The following is a 23,730-nucleotide window of genomic DNA, read 5'->3' as shown; positions in this document are numbered from 1 at the left end:
CAAATTTCAATAAGGAGACTACTGTCATTCTGAAACTTTATAACAGCCACTTTACACTACTCCCTAAATATAAACATTGCCTTCATTCTTGACACCCTTATTCAGCCCTCCCCTTTGTAACTATAAGTTTGCTATCATTGAACCACCACTTGATTCACATCCACTTCATCCAGCATTTTATTCTGATGTTCATGCTATCATGCAGCGTAAGCCAATGCAAAAAGCAAAATAGTACAGAATTGGAAAATATGAAAAAAAATTCATGTAAAATCAGACTGAATTGAGATGACTCTGACTTCTGATGGCAATTTGAAATAGGATCTTTGTTTCTCTCCACATATATTGTCTGACCTGTGTACTTCCAGCATTTTCTGTTTTTGTTTTATACTTTGCAGGCCTTTGTCCTGCAACCAAACTTCTAGGCAATAAATCAAATTACAATGATGCAAGATCCCACAGCTGAACTGAATAGAAAATAGACAGTAGTCATTTTGCCCTGACCAAAGTTATCCCTCAACTAACATCACCATCTTTACTGCATACTGCTGTGTTTAAACTGTGCACTTCCCTCAACACATCAGTTGAAACATTTAATAAATAATTCACCAATTGTATTATGCTTTTGGACATTGTCAGCAATTGACAGGTGCTATGTTAATTAAATTTTCTCTGTTGTAACGTGGGCACAAGAACTTATTTACAGAAAGAGGTGGAAACGTGTCATGAAGGGGAGGGGCATAAAATTATTGCGGATATGCGGAGCACAGCACAATAGATCAGAAAAGGGATATGCTGTGTTACCCAAATGGGCTTTTCTCAGTTTTGTTTTCAGATGCTTGTGTACAGTATCAGTGACCCAAATAACAGCACATCAAGATTACAAATAGTGCTGCACCATTTTCCAGTCTTAAGAGTAATTCTTCTGCACAGTGCATATTAAGTTGCAAATCAGCCTTAAAAGTAAAGTGAGTGCCTGAGGCTCAAGCTGTTAGATCCCAACCATTTCAGTCACATTTTTAGAAAAAAAGTTTTGAATACAACTCATGTATTAAAAGGGGACAGGGGGAATCAATAATCATGGAAGTGCCTCAAATCAAAATTGAATTCATGAGGTCTGTGCAATTTTGACAAACTTCAATTGGAGCTGTGGAAGAAAAAATTTAACTGTTCAGTGTAACATTTATCTTTCTCGAATGGATAAATACAAGTTACTGCCACAGAAAGATGATGAGATGATCAAGATGAGGTGCCCATGCAATTCTCCCAACAAGTGAATGACAAACGACACCATTAGATGTGGTTAAGAAATAAATTAAGAACAACGAAGGATGGTATGCATGAAGAAATCATTGGAAAGTACAGTATATTCGGTTAAAATACATCACCCAGCACTACAGCCACTGTATGGAAAGTGCAAGCAGTATGAAATGGGAAAATGACTTTGACTTATGCCAACAGATTGATTTTACTTTGATGCGAAGTTTTGCCAAGAAATCTAAAGGGAAAAATGATTCAATCAAGTCTCAAACCTTCTGTTGCTTCATGTGCCAAAATGAAGAATTTAACATTCTTTGCATTCAATTATTATTGAGCCGATCCTGACAAATGTTATGCTCCATTTTTATCATACCATATTTGAAGGTATTCCTGATTCCACGGGCTGGATTTATAATCATTTTCCACTTTCAGCAACCCCCCACCCCACCATCCCACAATGGGTGAGCAGATCAAGTCTAGAGAATATTCCTGACTCAAGAGGAAATTTACAGGGGTCTGCAGAGTTACCCCACTATCCTTGGATCCACTGAGATGCTGAAGTTGCCACTATTTAGTCACCTAAGCGTCGCGTCCCTAGTATTTTACCCTCATGCTTGGGACAGTGGCGGGATGGGTTGAGGGGATCTTGAAGGAGGTTGGTTATGGGTGGCGTTAAATGTCTCTCTCACAATTCCCAATCCCTGCTTCAGGCCACCGAATCCCCCTTGTACCAAGCCTCCCACATGTTCTGCTCCACCTCACAGATTGCCCCCACTGTATTGATCATGTCCACTCCCTGTCCATCCTGCTATCAACCTTCTACCCCAGTCAGCAATCAATACCAATTAATGACCCCATAGAGGAACACATCCTAAGATCCAGCATCACGATGGATCTATTCATGTTCTCTCGTGTAAAGAGACTACAAGGAGAGAGAAAAAAAAAGTGAAACCTGGAAATCTAAAATAAAGACAGATGCATAAAGGCAATTTCATACTCTAAGTACATTAATGAAATGCATCTATGAACATCTAATCACCTTGTCTCAATGCCTGTGGTTATCATTAATCGTTTAGTTGCTTTTCAAATCATCCTTTTTTTTTAAGGAAACTATTTTTAGCAGTGATGAAAGGAATGTTTACACATGATAGATAGGAGTGTACAAATTCATCTTTCTGGTCTGGAAAAAGCAGGAGAGGATACCAGGAGTTATTCACTCTAATAGCAGCCTCCAATTTGCTGTATATTTTTAATTGCTATAGGTATCAATGGCTGATTAATGCAGTCACTATAAACCACATCAGAGAGAAGCATTATTTGTTGCAATCCAGCATCGTGAAACTCTGAAACAGGGTGAAACACCAAAACCTGAAATCTGTGGCAACTGTGGAGAAAACAACAGGTTTTAAGTATTAAGAAAAACAAAAGATTTACCTTCTGCAACCCTCCATAGCGCTGGATAGAGTCCGAAAGCTGGTTCTTAAGCCTATCCAACTGCAACCATTCTCGCTGAAGTAAAAAAAAGAAACATCAATTAAATAGTCCCTTGCCTCCCTGAGACTTGAATTAAACATATCAATTTCTAACCAGCCTCTTTCGTTCACTCTCCATCAACATGCTGGAAATGTGAAGAAATCATATAAAGACAGGAGACCTAAAATAAATACCAATAAAACAGGTTTTCATTTTAAGATGATCAGTCAAGCATTTGAATGTGACAAGTTGGGTTAATATTTAAAGGGCAGCTTTTTTTCTCAAACCTTGCATCCCTGACATTAATTATGAATTACTATTGTGCTGTTGATTTGCGGCATCTGTGTTCACCAGCTTATAATCTTTGGCCTGTTAAAACAAATAGGGGGATAACAATAGGGCGACACAGTGGCTTCGTGGTTAGCACTGCTGCCTCACAGCACCAGGGACTGGGGCTCAATTCCACCCTGTTTGTGTGGAGTTTGCACATTCTCCCCGTGACTGTATGATTTTTCCTCCGGGTGCTCTGGTTTCCTCCCACAGTCCAGATTAGGTGGATTGGCCATGCTAAATTGTCCATAGTGTTCAGGGATGTGCAGGCAAGGCGGATTAGCCATGGAAAATATGGGGTTACAGGGATTACGATAGGGGAGTACTCTTCGGAGAGTCAGTGTGGACTGGATGGGCCCAATGGCCTGCTTCCACACCGTAGGGATTCTGTGAACAAATCAAGGGTATGCAAAGACCTGGGATGGCAAGTTCAGTGACATAGATCATGAAGTGAAAAGTTTAGGTGCCCTATTCATATCATAATATTTGCATGAAAAAGTGCTGGAATGTCAGTCTGGTAACTGTGTGGTTAGATCGGAGATGAAACATAGGAACAGTAAAGAGAGAGCATAGCTTACAACAAAAAGGTGACAAGAATCGCCATAGCTCATGTTAAGGAATGGCACTTGGTGTTAGCTGAGCAGCAATTTCTGTAACTGCCTTAAATTAACTTTCAACAGTAAATTACATTGTAGAAAATACCTTGTGAAAGGTGGCATGAAATAATGTTTAATGTTTGTGTGCTAATTTTTCCACAGAGACTTTGCAGGCAGAACAGAAAAAGATGTCACTGAAGTTTAGGGCTGAGACAGCACCTTGACAAGACTAGCAGCTGGAAAAAGCACGGGCTCCTGATTCAGGCAGAGAAAATTCACCATGTCAGTCATCCCATGAGCGGGAGAGAAGTGCAGGAAAAGCAATAAGACAGTGTGCTCAGGCCAAACAAGACAAGCATCCTGCAGGACCTAACACAGAATTCAAACACCTATCTACAGTAGAGAGCCAAATGTTGTCTCTCTTTCTCTCCCTCCCTCTAATTGTTTGCTGAATGCAAGGCAGCTGTGCTTCAATGGTTAGACACCTCATGATCTGATTGTTCGCTCAAGGCAAAATTCAAAGGCAAATGAGTCATCAAAGCCTGTTGTCATGGGAGACAACACTTCCTTGGTGGCCATCTGACAAGTTTAACATCTTTCATCTCTGCTGAAAATGCATCTTAAGAAACCTGAAAAGGCAGCTTTCAGGTCAACAACTTTGCCACCACAAGGCGAGACACTTAACCTCTCTGTTCTCCCCCCTCCACAGGGCAAATATCACACTGCACATGCAGCATGTTTTGCCAAGTGCAGGAGGAATTTATTTTTATTATTCATGGGATGCAAACATCACAGGCAAAGATGGAAATTATTGCCCTTCACAGAGTGGGTTTCTGAGCCATTTTTATAGAATGTTAAGGGCCACTGAATTGCTGAGGATCTGGTGTCACATGTAGGCCACAATGGGCAAGGATATTCCCAATAGAAATTCATGAACAAGACTGTATTTTACGATGACAAAGCAAATTCTTTGGAGATGCTGCAGATTAAAAACAATACAACAGGAAGTGCTGGTAAAATTAATCCACTCTGGCATAATCTATGGAGAGAGAAACAAATCTCAACAGAGGGACAAAAACCTGCTGGGATTCTCCAGTGTTTTCTCTTTGGGGTTTTATGACAATTTGATAGGTTCCTGCTGAATATTCCTGATACAAGGGGGTGAATCCTACATTTTCTTGGCTGTGCAGGTTGTGCTGAGGTTTTTGGAGGGATTCCCAATGGCGACAATGATATCCAGCATGTAGCTAGAGTCTCCTGTATTCACACCTTGGAGACCCACTGTCATTACTTTGCAGACTTAAGTGACTGTGGGATGAGCAGTAGAGAATAACTGTCCAGCAATTGGCACTCACTGTTGACTGTGACAGTAGACTCAATTATGGCAATGAACTTGAAATGCCTTTGGTGAGTCCATTGGTACAGCAGCAAATTATTCCTGATTTGGAATGCCATCTTTGATGTACCCTAGTTTAAATTGAAAAATTTTGTATGAACAATGTGTGGACTGTTAACACAAAAGCACCATGTCATGATCCCTCTAAAATCCAGGCCCATGGATCAGTCACATTTTACAATTCGAAAATTCTTTTGCAAAGTTGCCGACACCAGGGTCAATTGGATAATGTTGGACAAAAAGCTAAATTCCATAGCCTAAGGTACTATGGCCTTTCTCACAGAATCCCTAGTGTGAAAGCAGGCCATTCTGCCCATCGAGTTCACACCGACCCTACAAAGAGCAAGCCACCCCAGATCCACCCCCATTCCCAATCCCTGTAACTCTATATTTCCATGGCTAATCCACCTAACCTACACATCCCTGGACACTATATGGCAATTTTAACGTGGGCAATCCATATGACCTGCAATCTCTGGACTGTGGGAGGAAACTGGAGTATCCGGAGGAAATCCATGCAGACATGGGGCGAACGTGCAAACTCCACACAGACAGTTGCCCAAGAGTGAAATCGAACCTGGGTGCCTGGAGCTGTGAGGCAGCAGTGCTAACTACTGTGCCACCATTCTGCAAGTGCTTTGTGATCAAAATCTATAATTCTGTCGATTTTTTCCACAGACTGGATATAACCCAAGGTGACTGGAAACATAGCAGTTATGCACATCTGAACTGCTTTGTTTCAATAATGCAAAAAAAAAGAAGCTGCTCCAAAAGCTCTAGCACATCAGGCACAAAACCAAGTGGCAGAGTTTACATATTAAATGGGATTTCATTATTAATGTATTAATGGAAGTTGCATTTAAAGTCGATTAATAATTCAGGATGTAAAAGTCCAATGACTGTATTAGTTAAAAATGGCTTACAGCCAAGGCGAGGAGTAATTATATTTTATATGCAAATCTTACTGGTTTTAATTTTCTGGCAATTACATTTTGGTTTCAGGACCCGTTCGCATAATATTTAAGTTATTGTTATATTTCAGCTGCACTTACCCTGGATGATCCACGCACTATTTCCGAGAGCTGCTTAATATACTTCGTTGAAGAGCTGATGGTTTTATTCGTCTCCTGCTGTGTTGTGTGCCTTTGGCAAGACAGAAGGGAGGAGGAAACAATAAATAAAATAAATGCTGTATTTGAAATAAAACAGCTGAACTAACTGTGGAAAGAACAACGATTAGGATGCAATCATCAGAGATTTAAGTGGGAATATCACAAGGTATCAATATGCCTTTGTAGAATTACAAGTTTAATATAATATTGGGGCCATTTGAATTTCACTTTGGTCCCATAATTCATGTTAAAATATTTCAATGAGATCAGATCATGCAAAGGAATGTTTTCTCCATGTCAAAATGCAAAGCAAAAGTTTAGTCATAAAACTTGTGTTTAATCAGCAAAACAATTCTGGAAGAAACCAATTGAATACATTTCCTAAGTAAATCCTTAACCATCTCCAATACTGAATGCTCCCAAGTACTGTCCCTCGGTTTGTTGCCGCAAGTACTAGACTCAAATATATCCGGCAAACTGCCAATTTAGCCATCCATCATTACATTGGTCTTGCCAACATCAAAATCTGTTCGACCTTATTCCTCACTGCCAAAACACTGCTCTAAGGTAATCCTGTAGAAGAAAATTAACTCCGATTCCATTCCTTTACAACCAACCACCTTCTAAAACTCCCTTTTCCAAATCTTTCACCCTCAGGTGAGAAGCTCATGGGTTTCTTTGTCAACGAAGTAAAGACTATCTATCCATTACTTTCGTTGCATTTCAACTTACCTTTGCTGACAAAGGATGAACAACCGCTCTCCACATGGATCTCCTCTTGCCCAATTTCAAAGCTTTTGTTTTGTTATGTTGATGGCATTCTATTCAATTTAAATCATTGTAGGCATCTACTTCTCTCCTGATGTACTTTCTATATGAATCTGACCAAGAGATCTGCCTTCTGCTCCTTCAGCCCCATCCCACTGATTAATCTACTTCTCTTTGTGGTCACCATCTTAGCTAACATTAGTAGTGATTCGCTCTCCTTGGGCATTCTCCTCTCCTTTTCAGAGGGTAGTATCATCAATTCTTTTCAAGTTAATGTAACTGCAGACCCTTGAAAACTGCGACTCATGATCAACCTCGGATTTTTCTTCAAAGTTAACCATGTTGTCTACTCTCAGCCCTTATTTCACTGCCTCCCACAGCTTATCGTTTCAATCTCTCCAGTCATATTCCTTTCCTTCTAACAGGGGCAAAACAATCCCAGTCAACATCGCAAATGGCATTCAGTATAACTGCATTGAATTGACTCTCCATGAACTGTGTACCTTTCAACATAATCAAATACACCATTCTCCTCTGTTCTGCTGTCCATTTCTACCCACACTTGAAACTAAAGCACTTTTGTTAATGGCTTCTTCTTCCATCACTAAACTGACACCTCAGGATTCTCTGATTCCTCATTAACATATTCAGCAAATTTATGCATAGCTATGGATGAGCTTCCGTAAGATGATATTGAGTGATATCTTTCAATCACCTTTCTTGACTTCTTAACTCTGTGCATTGAGAACATTTGCTTAACATCTAATCTTGAATGAGTTACAATTGTGAAGCAGCTTTCCAGAGACTTCAGAGTGCATCATAAACTCAATAATGTCCCATTGCCTTACTATGCCTTTCTGGCTGAAGGTCAGCACTGGGTTGGACTGTCTGGCTAGTGAAGAAGCAGTTGCACTTGCCAGTGATATTGAATGAAGTTGCCTGTGGCAAAGATAACAATCCATCCAGCATATATTCACTTTCCCAATAACAGATTAAACCGAGTGCCTAGTCAAGGATATCTCCAGGCATGTAGCAGCAGTGATATTAGCATACCAGCTTGACATATTTTCACTGATAGCAAACCAAAAAGTTAAGAGCACCATCAGATTTAATTTAGCAAATAGCAAACCAAGTAATACTGTCTGGATTAAGATCAGGGTTAAAATGTCAAACTTTCAATTATGAAGAATTGATTTCTGTTATTATAATAAAGAAACATTCCACAAACACAAGACCCAGTGAGCGGGTACAGCAATAATTCTGAACTGTCAGCAACACAGTTAAATCTGATTGTAAAAGGTGCAACTTCTTCCAAGGGCTTTTACAATGCAAAAGTGAAAGATTATATTCACTGAATAATTTGTGTGGTTATGTACTGGAAAACCCTCAATAGAGTTGCATTCTCTGAATAACTGTAGATTCACTGTCAGCAACTTAACCTTCAAGATGACAGCAGATGAAGGGTCTAGGCCCAAAACATCAGCCTTTCTGCTCCTATGATGCTGCTTGGCCTGCTGTGTTCATCCAGCTCTGCACCTTGTTGTAGCAGAGTAGGGCTCTTGAGCCCAGGGCGCTTCTGCCCCATCCATTTATCTTGTGGTTTGTTTTTTGTTTCTCTTTTCTCATTTCTTTTCTCCTTGTACTTACCTCCTCTGTAGAGCTTGGTTGCAGTGATGACATCAATGGTGGCCACTGAGCCCCATGTGGACTCGTGGCAGAAGATTCCTGTAAGATGGATGGAAGAGGAGTTGGTGCAGGGACAAGCACGGGGCCTGGTATCAGCATTGGCGGCGGCTACATCGGCAGAGGCAATGACAAAAAATGGCAACTGACCATCAACGACTTTGACGTTGGTTGGGTCCAGTGCTGGCAGCAGCAAAGTGATGGCGGAATGGGCATCACGGCAACATTGGTGTCATCTGTAGATGGCGTTGGGATTAGATATGTTGGTCTTCAGCTGTGGTGACACTGTAGGCCCAAACTTGTACTCTTGGAATGGCCTGTGTGATACAGGGGTATTGGTGGGCCCACAGCCCATTGTGTAGATCCCATTACTGCAACTACCACCCAACCCCGACAATGTCAAGCCAAGTACACGAAGCGAGGAAGATAAACTCTGTTTTCACTTGTATTTAAGTCTCAGATCTTAATTTCAGTCTTGTATCTTAATATCTTCGGAAGCCACAATGCCACCAGAGCACAGCAACATATTATACTTTTCATGATTTACTTGTTAATTACAAGTGACATTAAATCATCAATTCAGTTCCATTCAACTTACAGATATCTACTGATCATTTCAAAGATTTGCAGACTATTGAAGTCGCTATCAATTTCAGTGGAGTAATCACAATGACACCATCATTATTACTTCAAACTCCAAACCATTAGATCCCAAGTTGATTTACAGGCCTCACTTACTCGTCAATTCAAAGTCTTTTAGTTCTACCTCTCAATCGCCACAACATCATAACCCAGTTCATTCGTTCCTGAAATACTTTCACATGCATCCAACACTTACTGACATTTTCAAGCATTTGTCTGATACTTTGATGATGAGATTACTCAGCTCTGTCTATAGAATCTTTTTTTCCACGATGCACCATGCATGTGCTCCACTAAAGGGACTTCAAGAGGCACTTCATTTTGAGGTATGCCTTGTGCTGTTCAAGGTACATTCTTCATTGAACCAAGGTCAGCGTCAGATTTGATGGTAGAATGAGGGATATCCATTAACCAAGTGAACCTTCCATCTATTGACTCCAATTATGCTTCTCGCTGCCTTGGGAAATGAGCCGGCATGCCTTTATCCTGTCTAAACCAAGTATTGACACTAATGCCAATGTGGAATGGGAGCAGCTGTTTGAGGGTAAATCCACATTTGATATGTGGATTTTTTGATGATGAAGTGTCTAGGCCCGAAACATCAGCCCTTCTGCTCCTATGATGCTGCTTGGCCTGCTGTGTTCGTCCAGCTCTGCACCTTGTTGTCTTTGATATGTGGGATGCTTTTAAAGGGAGGTTGATTAGAGTACAGGACAGACATGTCCCTGTGAAAATGAGGGATAGAAAGGGCAAGATTAGGGAACCATGGATGACAAGTGAAATTGTGAGACTAGCAAAGAGGAAAAAGGAAGCATACATAAGGTCTAGGTGACTGAAAACAGACGAAACTTTGGAAGAATATCGGGAAAGTAGGACCAATCTGAAACAAGGAATTAAGAGGGCTAAAAGGGATCATGAAATATCTTTAGCAAACAGGGTTAAGGAAAATCCCAAAGCCTTTTATTCATACATAAGGAGCAAGAGGGTAACGAGAGAAAGGGTTGGCCCACTCAAGGACAAAGGAGGGAAGTTATGTGAGGAGTCAGAGAAAGTGAGTGAGATTCTTAATGAGTACTTTGCGTCGGTATTCACTGAGGAGAGGGACATGATGGATGTTGAGGTTAGGGATAGATGTTTGATTACTCTAGGTCATGTCAGCATAAGGCGGGGGGGAAAGTGTTGGGTATTCTAAAAGGCATTAGGGTGGACAAGTCCCCAGGTCCGGATGGGATCTATCCCAGGTTACTGAGGGAAGCGAGAGATGAAATAGCTGGGGCCTTAATAGATATCTTTGCAGCATCCTCGAGCACGGGTAAGATCCTGGAGGACTGGAGAATTGCTAACGTTGTCCCCTTGTTTAAGGAGGGTAGCAAGGATAATCCAGGAAATTATTGATCGGTGAGTCTGATGTCAGTGGTGGGGAAGTTGCTGGAGAAGATACTGAGGGATATGATCTACTTACATTTGGAAGAAAATGGGCTTATTAGTGATAGGCAGTATGGTTTTATGCAGGGAAGGTCATGTCTTACCATTTTGATAGAATTCTTTGAGGAAGTGACAAAGTTAAGAGATGAGGGAAGAGTTGTAGATGTCATATACATGGACTTCAATAAGGCATTTGATAAGGTTCCCCATGGTAGGCTGATGGAGAAAGTGAAGTCGCATGGGGTCCAGGGTGTACTAGCTAGGTGGATAGAGAACTGGCTGGGCAACAGGAGACAGAGAGTTGTAGTGGAAGGGAGTTTCTCAAAATGGAGAACTGTGACCAGTGGTGTTCCACAAGGATCCGTGTTGAGACCACTGTTGTTTGTGATATACATAAATGATCTGGAGGAAGGTACAGATGGTCTGATTAGCAAGTTTGCAGATGACACGAAGATTGGTGGAGTAGCAGATAGCGAAGGGGACTGTCGGAGAATGCAGCAGAATATAGATAGATTGGAGAGTTGGGTGGAGAAATGGCAGATGGAGTTCAATCCAGGCAAATGTGAGGTGATGCATTTTGGAAGATCCAATTCAAGAGCGAACTATATGGTAAATGGAAAAGCCTTGGGGAAAATTGATGCACAGAGAGATCTGGGTGTTCAGGTCCATTGCACCCTGAAGGTGGCAACACAGGTCGATAGAGTGGTCAAGAAGGCATACAGCATGCTTTCATTCATCGGACGGGGTACTGAGTACAAGAGTTGGCAGGTCATGTTACAGTTGTATAGGACTTTGGTTCGACCACATTTGGAATACTGCGTACAGTTCTGGTCGCCACATTACCTAAAGGATGTGGATGCTTTGGAGAGGGTGCAGAGGAGGTTCACCAGGATGTTGTCTGGTATGGGGGGCGCTAGCTATGAAGAGAGGTTGAGTAGATTAGGATTATTTATATTAGAAAGATGGAGGTTGAGGGGGGGACCTGATTGAGGTCTACAAAATCATGAGAGGTATAGACAGGGTGGATAGCAAGAAGCTTTTTCCCCAGAGTTGGGGACTCAGTTACTAGGGGTCACGATTTCAAGGTGAGAGGGGAAAAGTTTAAGGGAGATATGCGTGGAAAGTTCTTTACGCAGAGGGTGGTGGGTGCCTGGAATGCGTTGCCAGCAGAGGTGGTAGAGGCGGGCACAATAGCATCATTTAAGATGTATCTAGACAGATACATGAATGGGCAGGGAGCAGAGGGATACAGAACCTTGGAAAATAGGCGACAGGTTTAGATAGAGGATTTGGATCGGCGCAGGCATGGAGGGCCGAAGGGCCTGTTCCTGTTCCTGTGCTGTAATTTTCTTTGTTCTTTGTTCTTTGGTCATAGTCAGCTAATCATGGAGTCATATAGCACAGAAACAGCCCTTTTGGAGCAACTCATCCACGCCGATCAGATATCCTCATCTGACCTAGTCCCATTTGCCTGCATTTGGCCCATATCCCTGTCAACCCTTCCTACTAACACACCCATCCAGATACCTTTTAAATGTTGGAACTGTACCCGCCTCCACCACTCTGGCAGCTTGTTCCATACACACACCATCCTCTGTGAGAAAAAGTAACCCCTCATCTGGTGTTTTTATTTTTATAGCTTTTCACAGCAATTTTGGAAAAACAAATGAATGGCCTGTTAAGCATTCCAGGAAGGCAGTTGAGAGCCCATATAATGCTTTAGGACTGGGATCACTTCTTGCCGAGAATGGTATGGACAGCAGATTTCTTTTCCCTAAAAAATCTTTATGAAGTGATTTTTTTTAATAATGATAATCCAGTTACAGTAGTTATATGGTTACCACAATTTAAACATTTATTTAACTGAATCAAATCATATTTCCCAGCTGCACTGGGGAGGATTTATGTCTTGGGATTATTGCCCAGGCTTGTGGATAACTTGTCTACTAATATTACCACCACACCACTCTATGATAAAATGGCAAGTATTCAAACTTCTCAACAAACAACATAAATGGATCATTCTTTATACTGTCTACTTTCATTTTGTTTGTTGACTTTTGGGGAGACAGTGATGGAACTGCGGTTCTGAGGAAGGGTCACTGGGCCAGATGCTGCTCGACCTGCTGAGCTTTTCCAGCAACTTCTGTTTTTGAGCCTGTAACAACTGTTGGTTACCATTATAACTCCCCTGGTTTGCTCATGTCCTCTAGGAAAGGAAATTTGTCATCCCTCATGGTCTGCCTTCATGTGACTCCACACCCATATTAATACTGTAGTCTCTTAACTGTCCCCTGGTCAATCAGAGATGGGCAATAAATGCTGGCCGAGCCAGTGATACTCAATTCCCATGAATAAATAAAACAAAACTTCCTGAGGTGCTGATCATCAGGAGCCTGCAGTCTGAAACATCATTGTGGACACCAAAAATCAGAAAAAGAAGTAAAGGATTACAACTCACTTTTCACCAGATTGAATCAAAGGCTTAGAGAGAATGTTATGAGATTGTTCTGAATCTCGATTTTATGGATTGAAGATCAATTTTATTCAATAGTTAAAAGAATTAAAAGGATTCAATTGGACAGTTATAAAACACTGTCCCATTATCCAGGTCATTCAGGAATGAAATCAGTGGCGTGCTTTCTACAAAAGTATTAGCTTGTTGACTTCTTAAAGGCTATGCAGCCTGGATCAAGTGATACTCTCAAGATTGACATCAATAAAAAACTGTTAGATAAGGTTATTTTGGGAAATGGAATAGAAGCAAGGGCAGTTGAGGTACACATCAACCATGAGCTTATTGAATAATAGAGTAGGTTTGAGGGGCTGAATGGTCTCCTGTTCCTGCATATTCAAAAAGAGGGCACAGCAAGAGCTTATGAGAGAGCGTAGAGGGAGAGTGCTCGAGGAATAATGGAAGAAACACAAAAGTGCAAGAATACAGCAAAACACAAAACATGGGGAAGAAAGATGAGTTGCACATTACAAAAATTAACATGCTGGACTTTGACTGAAGTAGGATTGACCGTTCTTTACCCATTGCAAGGCTCAGAAGGATGATAACAAGCCTCATGAAACATTTCCTCTGAATCTAAAAAAAAGTTATTTCTTGCTAAGTCATTTGCCCTTGACAGGTCTACCAAAGGATTGGAGCTAAGGATTTGCAAGCAACCTCAAGAACTACTCCTCGGTAACATCAACATGACATATTCACTTATTTGGCTTTTCCACAGCAGTGTTGAGCAGTGACATTATTCAGAGGCTAAATCCAGCTCCAGTTAAACAGCAACACATTGTCCTGTGCTCCGGATCATCAAATCTCTGCAAATAAAAAAAGTTCAACGATGTTCATTTATTTAACCTTCAGTCCCAATTTCAACAGGTATTTGACTTGTTACATACTGAAGAATTTATCAACGTAGCACCAGTTACATTTCATAAGCCTCTGCTCTGTATATAATTATTCTTTGGAGTAAAAATTTTTCTCTCTCTCGTCTTGCTTGAGGCATGCCAATATTGTATTCCAGTCCCTCATTTTGCAATCACAGTATAACTTAATAACCTGCTTACATTCACATTATCCATGCCTCTCAGCAATTTAAAGATCTGGATCACGTCCCTCTCAATTTCATATTCTCCAATGAGTACAAATTCAATTCAACCAGCCTATCTTCACAACTTAGTGCTTCACGTCCAGAAATAATCATTTTCACTTTTCTCTGAACCTTTGTCAATTTGTCAACGTACTTCTGAAGGCAAAATGCTCACAATTGAACACAGTAGTTCAAATGTGGTCACACCATTTCAGTCATACATTTAAAAAGCTCCCAATCAAGCACTCTCCAGATGTATCCCAATACTTGATTAGCTCTGCTGTAAGAAGTCTTGTCTCAATTGGAAAAAAAAATTGAAAGTGCTGGGAAGATTCAGCAAGTCCTGAAGTGTTCACGAAGAGCAAAACAAAGCTAATATTTCAAGTCGATGCCTTTCATTAGAACTGGAAAAGATTAGTGTTGTTAACAGAGTTAACATGAGGACAGTGGCAGAAAGAGAGGCAAAGGGCCAACAACAAGAGAGAAAGTTTGTGATAGGAAGGAAGCCAAGCGAGATAACATGACAAATGGGATAGTGGTGAAAGGGAAACAAGAATTTCAGATAAGTTTAAAAAAACAATTAAAAAGTGTCTAGAGAAGGTAAAAATAGAAAAAGCGATATCACCAATAGCTGCCAACCAAACTAAAAGTGGCAGAAATTATGACCTCACATTATTGAATTTAATGTCGAACCCTGATGGTTGCAAAGTGCTAGCCCGAAGAAAACTTATACTTCTTTGTTGAGTTTTGGTGCAACAATCTAGGAGATAGTGGCGTCAGAGAACTAAACTTTTTTGCAAATCAGTCACCCAAAATACATCTGATCACTCCATGACTAGATTGCAAGCTAATGAATACAATCAACTTCATCTGAAAGGCGAATTTATGATTGTGAATAGTAGGAAGGCACGAGTTGTAAAAGAGCAAATGTAGGAACATTTGCGTTTATTGCACTCATTCATGTGAAGTGGGTGTCTCTGGCTAGGCCAGCATTTATTGCCCATATCTAATAGCCTTTGAAAAGTTAACGAATGAGCAGCTTTCTTCAATCACTGCAGTCCTTGTGTAGTGTCGGCATTCAAAGGTACTGTGGGAAGGAATTGAGATGTTCTGGATGATTGAAAAGTAGACCAGGGTAATGTAGAGGGCGTGAAGCAGAAGATGTGTTTGGTGTTAGTAAAAATGGCAAAGGATAATATGTGGAAACTCCTGAGGTAGATGTTGAGGACAAAGATAGCCCTATAGTGGTTTTCAGAGGGAGAACAAGGGTGGATAGGAGTTCCAGAAATGAGACAAACATTGTCAAGTGTCCAAATTGTCCAGCACAGTGGAAGGAATCCATGGGTGAGGAAAAACAAAGTCATACCAAAAGTACTGGTGTGAAAGATGGCACAATCAGAACAAATATGACCGGGAAAATGGAATAGAGTCCTTATTTCAGTAATGTGTGAAGTGTAATCATCATAGAGGTAGGAATCAGTTTATGGTAGATTACTGACTAGCCTATTTCCAGATATAGAGACAGAGGCATTACTTCACATTCTGTCCATCCATCATTCAGACATCTTTTGCTGCTGTCCCTTCCTATTGTTGGCCATTTAACAGCACAACTATAAAACTAACATTTCATTCTCCCGTGTATAACTGACACGGTTGTGGTACTAGACCTTTGTATATCCCACAGATTATGAGAAGAAATCTCAATATATCCGTTATTTTGTGACAAAGTTCCAGAAAAATGATATTAAAACTTCTGTAAAACCTTCAGGCTTACTAAAGCTCTTTAAAAATCAGAACTAGCCACATGTATTTGATTCTGCCTTACATGTGACTGCAGTATGTACAATGCCATTGATTCAAAATCCTCAGAGTAATCCCAAAAAACTAGTTAAACAGAGAATCAATCCTATGTTACAAATGGTAAGTTGGCCTTATCCATTCAGGAGCAGGAAATGCCAAAATAACCAACATAGAGAAAAGCATTTTCTCAATGTTATGAATAGTTAGAATCTGGATTGCGCCTAAGTGTGTGTAGTGTAGGCAGATTAAGTATGCAGGAGGACATCCCTAGATCAGCTCCAGCCAATCCTAAAACAAAGATGAGGTGTCTACCTGAAGTTACACACAGGATTACTTGTGTGGCAATCAACATTACAGCAAACGATGGGCAAATCGAAGTGATTCCACAATAAATAAATTGAATATTGAATGTGCAGATCTAGTTGTGAATGACAGTGGGCAATTAAACATCTCACTGGAGGATAGACTCCACAAACATCCCCATTCTCACCGATAAGAGCCTAACACATCAGTGCAAAAGGTCAAGACTGAAGTACATGCAACAACCTTCAGCCAGAAATGTTGAGTGGATGATCCATCTCAGCCTTCTCCAAAAGTCTCCACAGTCTTCAGCCAATTCAACTCGCTCCACGTGATATCAAGGAATGGTTGGAGGCACTGGATACCGCCAAGACTATGGGGCCTGACATCATTCCGGCATAGTACTGAAGACCTGTGCTCCAGAACCTGCCACGCCTCTAATCAATCCGTTTCAGTGCAGCTACAATGTCTGCCCCACAATGTGAAAAATCATGCAGGATACACTGTACATTAAAGTAGGACAAATCCAACTTTGCTATTATCCATCCTATTGGTCATAGAGTCATATAGTACGGAATCAGACCCTATGATCCAATTCGTCCATGCCGACCAAGTTTCTCAAGTTAAACTATTACATTTGCCTACGTTTGTCCCATATCCCTCTAAACATTTCCTATTGGTGTACCTATCAAAATGTCTTTTAAATGTTGTAACTGCACTGGATCTACCACTTCCTCTGGCAGTTCATTCTATTTACAAAAAAGTGAAAAAGTTGCCCTTCAGGTCCCTTTTCAATTTTTCTCCTCTCTCCTTAAAAATATGCCTCCTGGTTTTGAACTCGCCCACTCTAGGGAAAAGACCTTTGCTACCAGCCTAATGGGTAGCAACTTGGCTGGCTAGTACAGTTGTCTCACAGCACCAGGGACCCACGTTCGAATCCGATCTTGTGTGTTTGTCTGTGTGGGGTTTGTACCTTCTCCCCATGTCTGCACGCGTTTCCTCCGGGTGCTCCAGTTTCCTCCCACAGTCCAAAGATGTGCGGATTAGGTGGACTGGCTGTGGCAAAATTGCCCGTAGTGTCCAGGGATGTGCAGGCTAGGTGGATTATCCATGGTAAATGCAGGGTTACAGGGATAGGGTAGGGGAGCAAGTTTGGGTTGGACCCTGTTTGGATGGTCAGTGTAAAATTGATGGGCTGAATGGCCTGCTTCTACCCTGTGTGAATTCTATGATTCTATTGTCTTCTAAGGTCCTTCCTATAACAGTACTTCAAAAATGACCTCATCAAGTCCTGTACAACCTCAAAACTCCTATACTCAAAAGGTTTGAGCAATGAAGGCCAGCATGCTAAATGCCTTATTAACCACCTTGTCTACCTGTTATACAACTTTCAAAGAATTACGTACTTGAACACTTAGGTCTCTCTGTTCAACATCACTACCCAGGGCCCGATTGTTAACTGTATAAGTCCCGTCCTTGTTCATTTTACCAAAATGCAAATGCATCATATTTATCCAAACTCCACCTGCCATTCCCCAGCCCATAGATCCAATTTGATCAAGATCCATGTAATCTCAGATAATCTTCTCAACTATACTACAAATTTTGGTGTCATCTGCAGGCTTACGAATGATGCCTCCTAAATTCTCATTCAAATTGTTTGTATGAATGAGGAACTGAAAGATATACAGACTGTAGGGCATTTGGACAGAGTGAGGCATACAGGTTAGACTGCACAGGAGGTGCGCAAAGCAAGGTCAACATGGGATCAATGAACAACACGGTAGGATGTGCCTACAACAGATGGGCTGTGGTAGTTCATGAAGGTGGCTTAACATCACCTTCTCAAGGACAATTAGGGGCAGGCAATAAATGCTGGCCTTTAATTACACAGATAAATAGGAAAGAAAAAAGTGCTGTAAACAGCAAATCTAACGACTTGTGACACAATGCTTCTCGAGTAAGGTCAACAAGGGCCAAAAATAAACTAACCTATCCAAGCCTAATCTCAACAATATTTGATGTTTCTGAAACTGAACCACTGAACCCTTTGACACCCAAGTCATCAAACCAATATGCCTTGAATATAACCAAATTCCTGAATATCTAGAAATTTACCAATTTCTGTTTTAAGTGTATTCAATTGCTGCTCTACCACAGCCCTCTGGAGTACAGAAGGCCAAAGATTCAACATCGTCAGAGTGAAAAAAAATTCTCCTCATATCGTTTCTAAGTAGACTGTCATCTTGAGACTCTCTCACCTGGTTGTCTGCTCAAGCTATCACGTACTCCCATCCTAATCCCGGCCACAAGTACTGTCCATCTGGCCCCCATCCCAGCCACAGTCAGGAGAAGCTCATTCCTGCATCTACTCTTTTGAGGTCTCGAAGAATTATAAACACAAACACCTGCAGATGCTGCAAGTCTAGAACAAAAACAGATTTTTCTGGAGAAACAGATTAGATCTGGCAGCATCTGTAGAGTTCTTTAAGAATTCTGTTTTCTTCAATTAGATCAACTCTCATTCTTCTAAAATCTACAGGCCCAGTCTTCCGAGATTCTCTTCAAAAGGACATTCCCAACATTTCAGACATTGGTCTGGGCAAGCTACATTGTATTCCCTCAAAGGTAAGTATATCTTTTCTTGGGTAAGGAGAGAAAAGCTGTACAAAATACTACAGTTGAGGTATCAAGGCTGTATACACTTGAAGGAAAACATATTTTCTTATGTACTCAAATCTTTTCTCAATAAAGATCAAAATACAATGTTGTCTTCCTAACTGCTTGTTGTAGCTACAGGTACCACACCAAAGGCTGCTATATAAGATAAAGTTGCATGGCATTACAGGTAATGTATTGGCATGGATAGAGGATTGGTTGACTAGTAGAAAGCAAAGAGCAGGGGTAAATGGGTGTTTTTCTGGTTGGCGGTCAGTGGCTAGTGGTGTGCCTCAGGGATCAGAGCTGGGACCGCAATTGTTTACAATTTACATAGATGATTTGGAGTTGGGGACTAAGTGTGGTGTATCAAAATTTACAGATGACACTAAGGTGAGTGGTAGAGCAAAGTGTGCTGAAGACACTGAAAGTCTGCAGAGGAATATAGATAGTCTAAGTGAGTGGGCAAAGGAGTACAATGTTGATAAGTATGAGGTCATCCATTTTGGTAGGAATAACAGCAAAATGGACTATGTTTTAAATGGTAAAAAATTGCAGCACGCTGCTGTGCAAAGGGACTTGGGTGTCCTTGTGCATGAATCGCTAAAAGTAGGATTGCAGGTGCAGCAGGTAATTAAAAAGGCAAATGGAATTTTGTCTGCCATTGCTCGAGGGATGGAGTTTAAAAACAGAGAGGCTATGCTGCAGCTGTATAGGGTCCTGGTGAGGCCACACCTGGAGTACTGTGTGCAGTTTTGGTTTCCTTACTTGAGAAGAGATATACTAGCACTGGAGGGGGTGCAGAGGAGATTCACTTGGTTGATTCCAGAGTTGAGAGGGTTGGATTACGAGGAGACACTGAGTAGGCTGGGATTATACTCATTGGAATGCAGAAGCATGAGGGGAAATCTTATAGAAACATATAAGATTATGAAGGGAATAGATCAGGTGGAGGCAGGGAGGTTGTTTCCACTAGCAGGTGAAACTCGGACTAGGAAGCATAGCCTCAAAATAAAGGGAAGCAGATGTAGGACTGAAGTCAGGAGGAACTTATTCTTGTGAATCTGTGGAATTGCCTGCCCAGTGAAGCGGTTGAAGCTACCTTGCTGAATGTGTTTAAGGCAAGGCTAGATAAATTTTTGAACAGTAAAGGAATTAAGGGTTATGGTGTGCGGGTGGGTAAGTGGAGCTGAGTCTCAAAAAGATCAGCCATGATCTTATTGAATGGCGGGGCAGGCTCGAGGGGCCGGATGGCCTACTCCTGCTCCTAGATCTGAAGAAGGGTCTAGGCGCGAAACGTCAGCCTTCCTGCTCCTCTGATGCTGCTTGGCCTGCTGTGTTCATCCAGCTCTACACCTTGTTATCTCCTTAGTTCTTATGTTAGCTTTCACTGACTTTTGAATAAGACATGCAGATCCCTCTGGAGATGAACACTTCCCATTCTCTCGTGATTTAAGAAATACTTTGCAATGCTGCTTTTCCTACCAAGGTGGATAACTTCACACTTTTCCACGTTATATTCTATCTGCCATGTCCTTGTCCACTCAGTTGCAGCTTGTACGCATCTCTGTACTTTGCTCACAACTTACATTCTGTCCTAATTGTGCATAACAGAATGAGTTTGAGATAGCTGTGATTCTCTCCTGAAGGAATAACAAATTCATACTTTTCACAGTTAGCTTCCACTAGGCTACTGACATGTAGCAAGAACCTCTCAGAAGGAAATGAATGGAAGGGAATGACTCAATCATCCCATGCTCAGCAGGACAGCAATATTCATTGGAAACAAATTGTAGCACTATTCCATAGATGTGCTCTCTGCACGGAGGGCTCTCCACTGGTGATACAAAATGATAGAGTCGCTCCTACAAACTCTGAAATTGTGGTAGAAGGTCAACAGTGGGAATTCTATTGATCAGCAGCAAGAAGTCTCCCAAGAAAAGATATATTGTTGCAGTTTAGAGAAACTAGTCTGTGCAAGTTCATAGGTGCAGACTTGAGAGGAGCAAGATTAGTCTGGTCCATTAGTCAACAGGAGTCTGGTAACAACAGGCAAAGGGAAAAAGAGCAGATGGATGGCAAGAGAACAGGAGAGTAGTGGTGTGGCAAAGTAAGGGAAAAGGGGGAAGTGAATGATAAAATGAACAGGAATGGGAGTAATTAATGGCAAGCGCAGTGGGCAAAAGGTAATGAGATGGCAACAACGGGAGTAGTGCAGAAGTAATAACACAACGGGGAAAGATGGAGGAGGAATAAATGACAGAAATAGAATGAACAATGGTGAAGTGGTAGGGAGAATTGATGTCAATAGAAGTGAAGGATTTATAAAAGTAGAAAGCAAGTTTGATGACAGTGAAAGAAGGAAACCAATGAAAATAAAGGAGTTAGGGAGGATATTGGTGAAGGAGAAAGCGACATGAATGATGAAAAAAAGAAAGGGGACAATGGATGTTAAAGAGGAAATGGTGCAATTAAGGGCTTGGTTGGAGAAGACAGAAATAGTGGGAACTTTGCATCCAAGGAAGGAAGGACAGAGTCAGAATGCACAGAGGTTATAGGGAGTACAGAAGGTTAGGAACAAAAAAACATCATGAACTCTGAGGAAGAAAATGTATAATTTTGGATGAATATCAGCTTAACAGGGTTCTACAGAGAAAACAGCAGAATAAATGACTGAGATGGTCAGATCTGAATGCAGTCATGTAAACATGTGGTCATATAGCTCACAAAACAAAAACAAATGCATTGAATACTAGAAAAATTCAGCAGGTCTGGCAGCATCTGTGGAGAAAGAAATAGAGTTCATATTTTAATTCTGGTAGGGCTCTTTTCTGGAACTGATACTGATATATCTGTTCAGTCTTAATGAGTCTGCTTCTCAGAGATAGTCTAACCATCCCCACATGTTTGGTGTCAGTCTAATTGTTATATTTCACATCTTTGATTACAGAATGTAATTTAACAAACAGATTTGATCACACAGCATGATATAATTGCAATTAACCACTGCAGTTCAAGTTACATCCTCTCCAATGGGTAATAATTTGCATACATAAAAAGAATCATCTTCAAACGAATACTGCACAACTATCTGTCACATTTTTGTGCTATGCACAGGCAAAAACAAAACTTCAGAGTGAAACATTTTCAAGCTGGAAAATGTCAGTAAGTAGAACCTTTGGAACATAAACTGAAAAATACAACAGAAATAAATTTATCTTGTACAAAAATATTGCTGGAGAAACTCAGCAGGTCTGGCAGCATCTGTGGAGACAAAGCAGAGTTAACATTTTGGGTCTAGCGACCATTCTTCAGAATAGGTGTAACTAGGAAAAGGTGGCATTTATGTTGAAGGCAGGGGGTGGACGGCAGAAGGGAGAAGAGTCAGAGGATAGGCAGGGAAGGGGGGGAAAAGGGGGGGAAGAGGGGGGAGGGGGAAAGGGGGCAGGAGGTAAGGGTGGAGCAGAGTGGGGCAGGTACAGGGAAGGGGGGGGAAGAAGGGGGAAGGAGGAGGAGGGAGGAGAGAGGCAGGGAGAGAGGGGATGAGGGAGAGGGGGGACACAGTTCCTTGAAAGTGGCAACGCAAGAGGATAAGGTGATCAAGAAGCCATATGGCATGCTTGCCTTCATCAGTCAGGGCATAGATTATAAAAATTGGCAAGTCATTTTGCAGCTGCATAGAACTTCAGTTGGGCCACATTTGGAATATAGTGTACAGTTCTGGTCGCCACACTGCCAGAAGGATGTGGAGGCTTCATAGAGAATACAGTAAAGGTTTCCCAGGATGTTGTCTAGTTTGGATGGCATTAGCTACGAGGAGAGATTAGGCCATTTGGCTCTTCAAATCTGCTCTACGATTTGGCTAATATGATTGAGGGCTCAACTCCAATCACCTCTCTACTCCACATCCTTGTCAAGGAAGACATTATGAGGGTGGCAAAGGTTTACAATGTATTTTGAGTGGCGGGCTTCAAATGTCCAAGACTAGGAATGGCTCTGTAGTACCAATACTAGCTGAGCTGGCCGTATCCTGGATAGACATATCCAGAAGGAGGACATTATATACAGGACTAAGCAAATCCACAGCCAGCAGATTAGACAAAGCCCTGCAGTCTAGCCATATCCAATTGTAAACAGTATTGTACAATTCAAACATCCACAGGAAGAATCTCCTCAAAGATCCTCATCATCAATGATGGAAGGGCCCAGCACCTCAGTGAAAAAGATGAGACTAAAACATTTGAACAATTCAGCCAGAACTGCTACAAGGAAAGCCAATGGATATTGCATAGGCTACAGTCATTGACATGTTTAGTATGGAAGATTAGTTCTCCAGAACTAGCTACACCCTTAGCCAAGCTGTTCTCATGGATCCACAGCATCACTCATCCACCTGACAATGTGAAAAATTGCCAATGTGTGTCCTGTACACAAAGAGCGGGACAAACCCAACCCAGTAAATTACTGCCTCAACCACCTATACTCAATCATTAGTGGCTCACCATGATGTTCTCAATGGCAACTAAGGATGTAGAATAACTTCTGGCTTTGTCAGTGATGCCCATTTCTTGCAAAAAGTTAAAGAAAGCTAATCAGTATCTGTTCAGAGGTGGATGTCTAAAACTGAAACTTATAGATTTTGACTTTTTTTATATCTTACCTGACCAAAAATCCTCCTTTACTAAGGGTTAGAAATA

The 23,730-nt window shown here is 41.3% G+C and overlaps 1 protein-coding gene across 8 annotated transcripts in view; it reads right to left on the bottom strand.

Annotated features, from left to right (window-relative positions):
- tsnare1 (T-SNARE Domain Containing 1) overlaps nucleotides 1-23,730 on the bottom strand; it is a 716,417-nt gene that overhangs the window by 271,256 nt on the left and 421,431 nt on the right. For all 8 annotated transcript variants that reach the window (XM_048595867.1, XM_048595873.1, XM_048595875.1 and 5 more), the window contains 2 exons: nucleotides 6,105-6,195; nucleotides 2,692-2,766 (listed from right to left, as the gene is read on the bottom strand). In XM_048595867.1, the coding sequence (XP_048451824.1) occupies nucleotides 2,692-2,766; nucleotides 6,105-6,195 (166 nt within the window). The remainder of the gene's footprint in view (nucleotides 1-2,691; nucleotides 2,767-6,104; nucleotides 6,196-23,730) is intronic.

Source organism: Rhincodon typus, chromosome 4, assembly GCF_021869965.1.
Source record: "Rhincodon typus isolate 14 chromosome 4, sRhiTyp1.1, whole genome shotgun sequence".
Classification (NCBI taxonomy): Eukaryota; Metazoa; Chordata; class Chondrichthyes; order Orectolobiformes; family Rhincodontidae; genus Rhincodon; species Rhincodon typus.
This window is presented reverse-complemented; position numbering and strand designations above follow the sequence as displayed.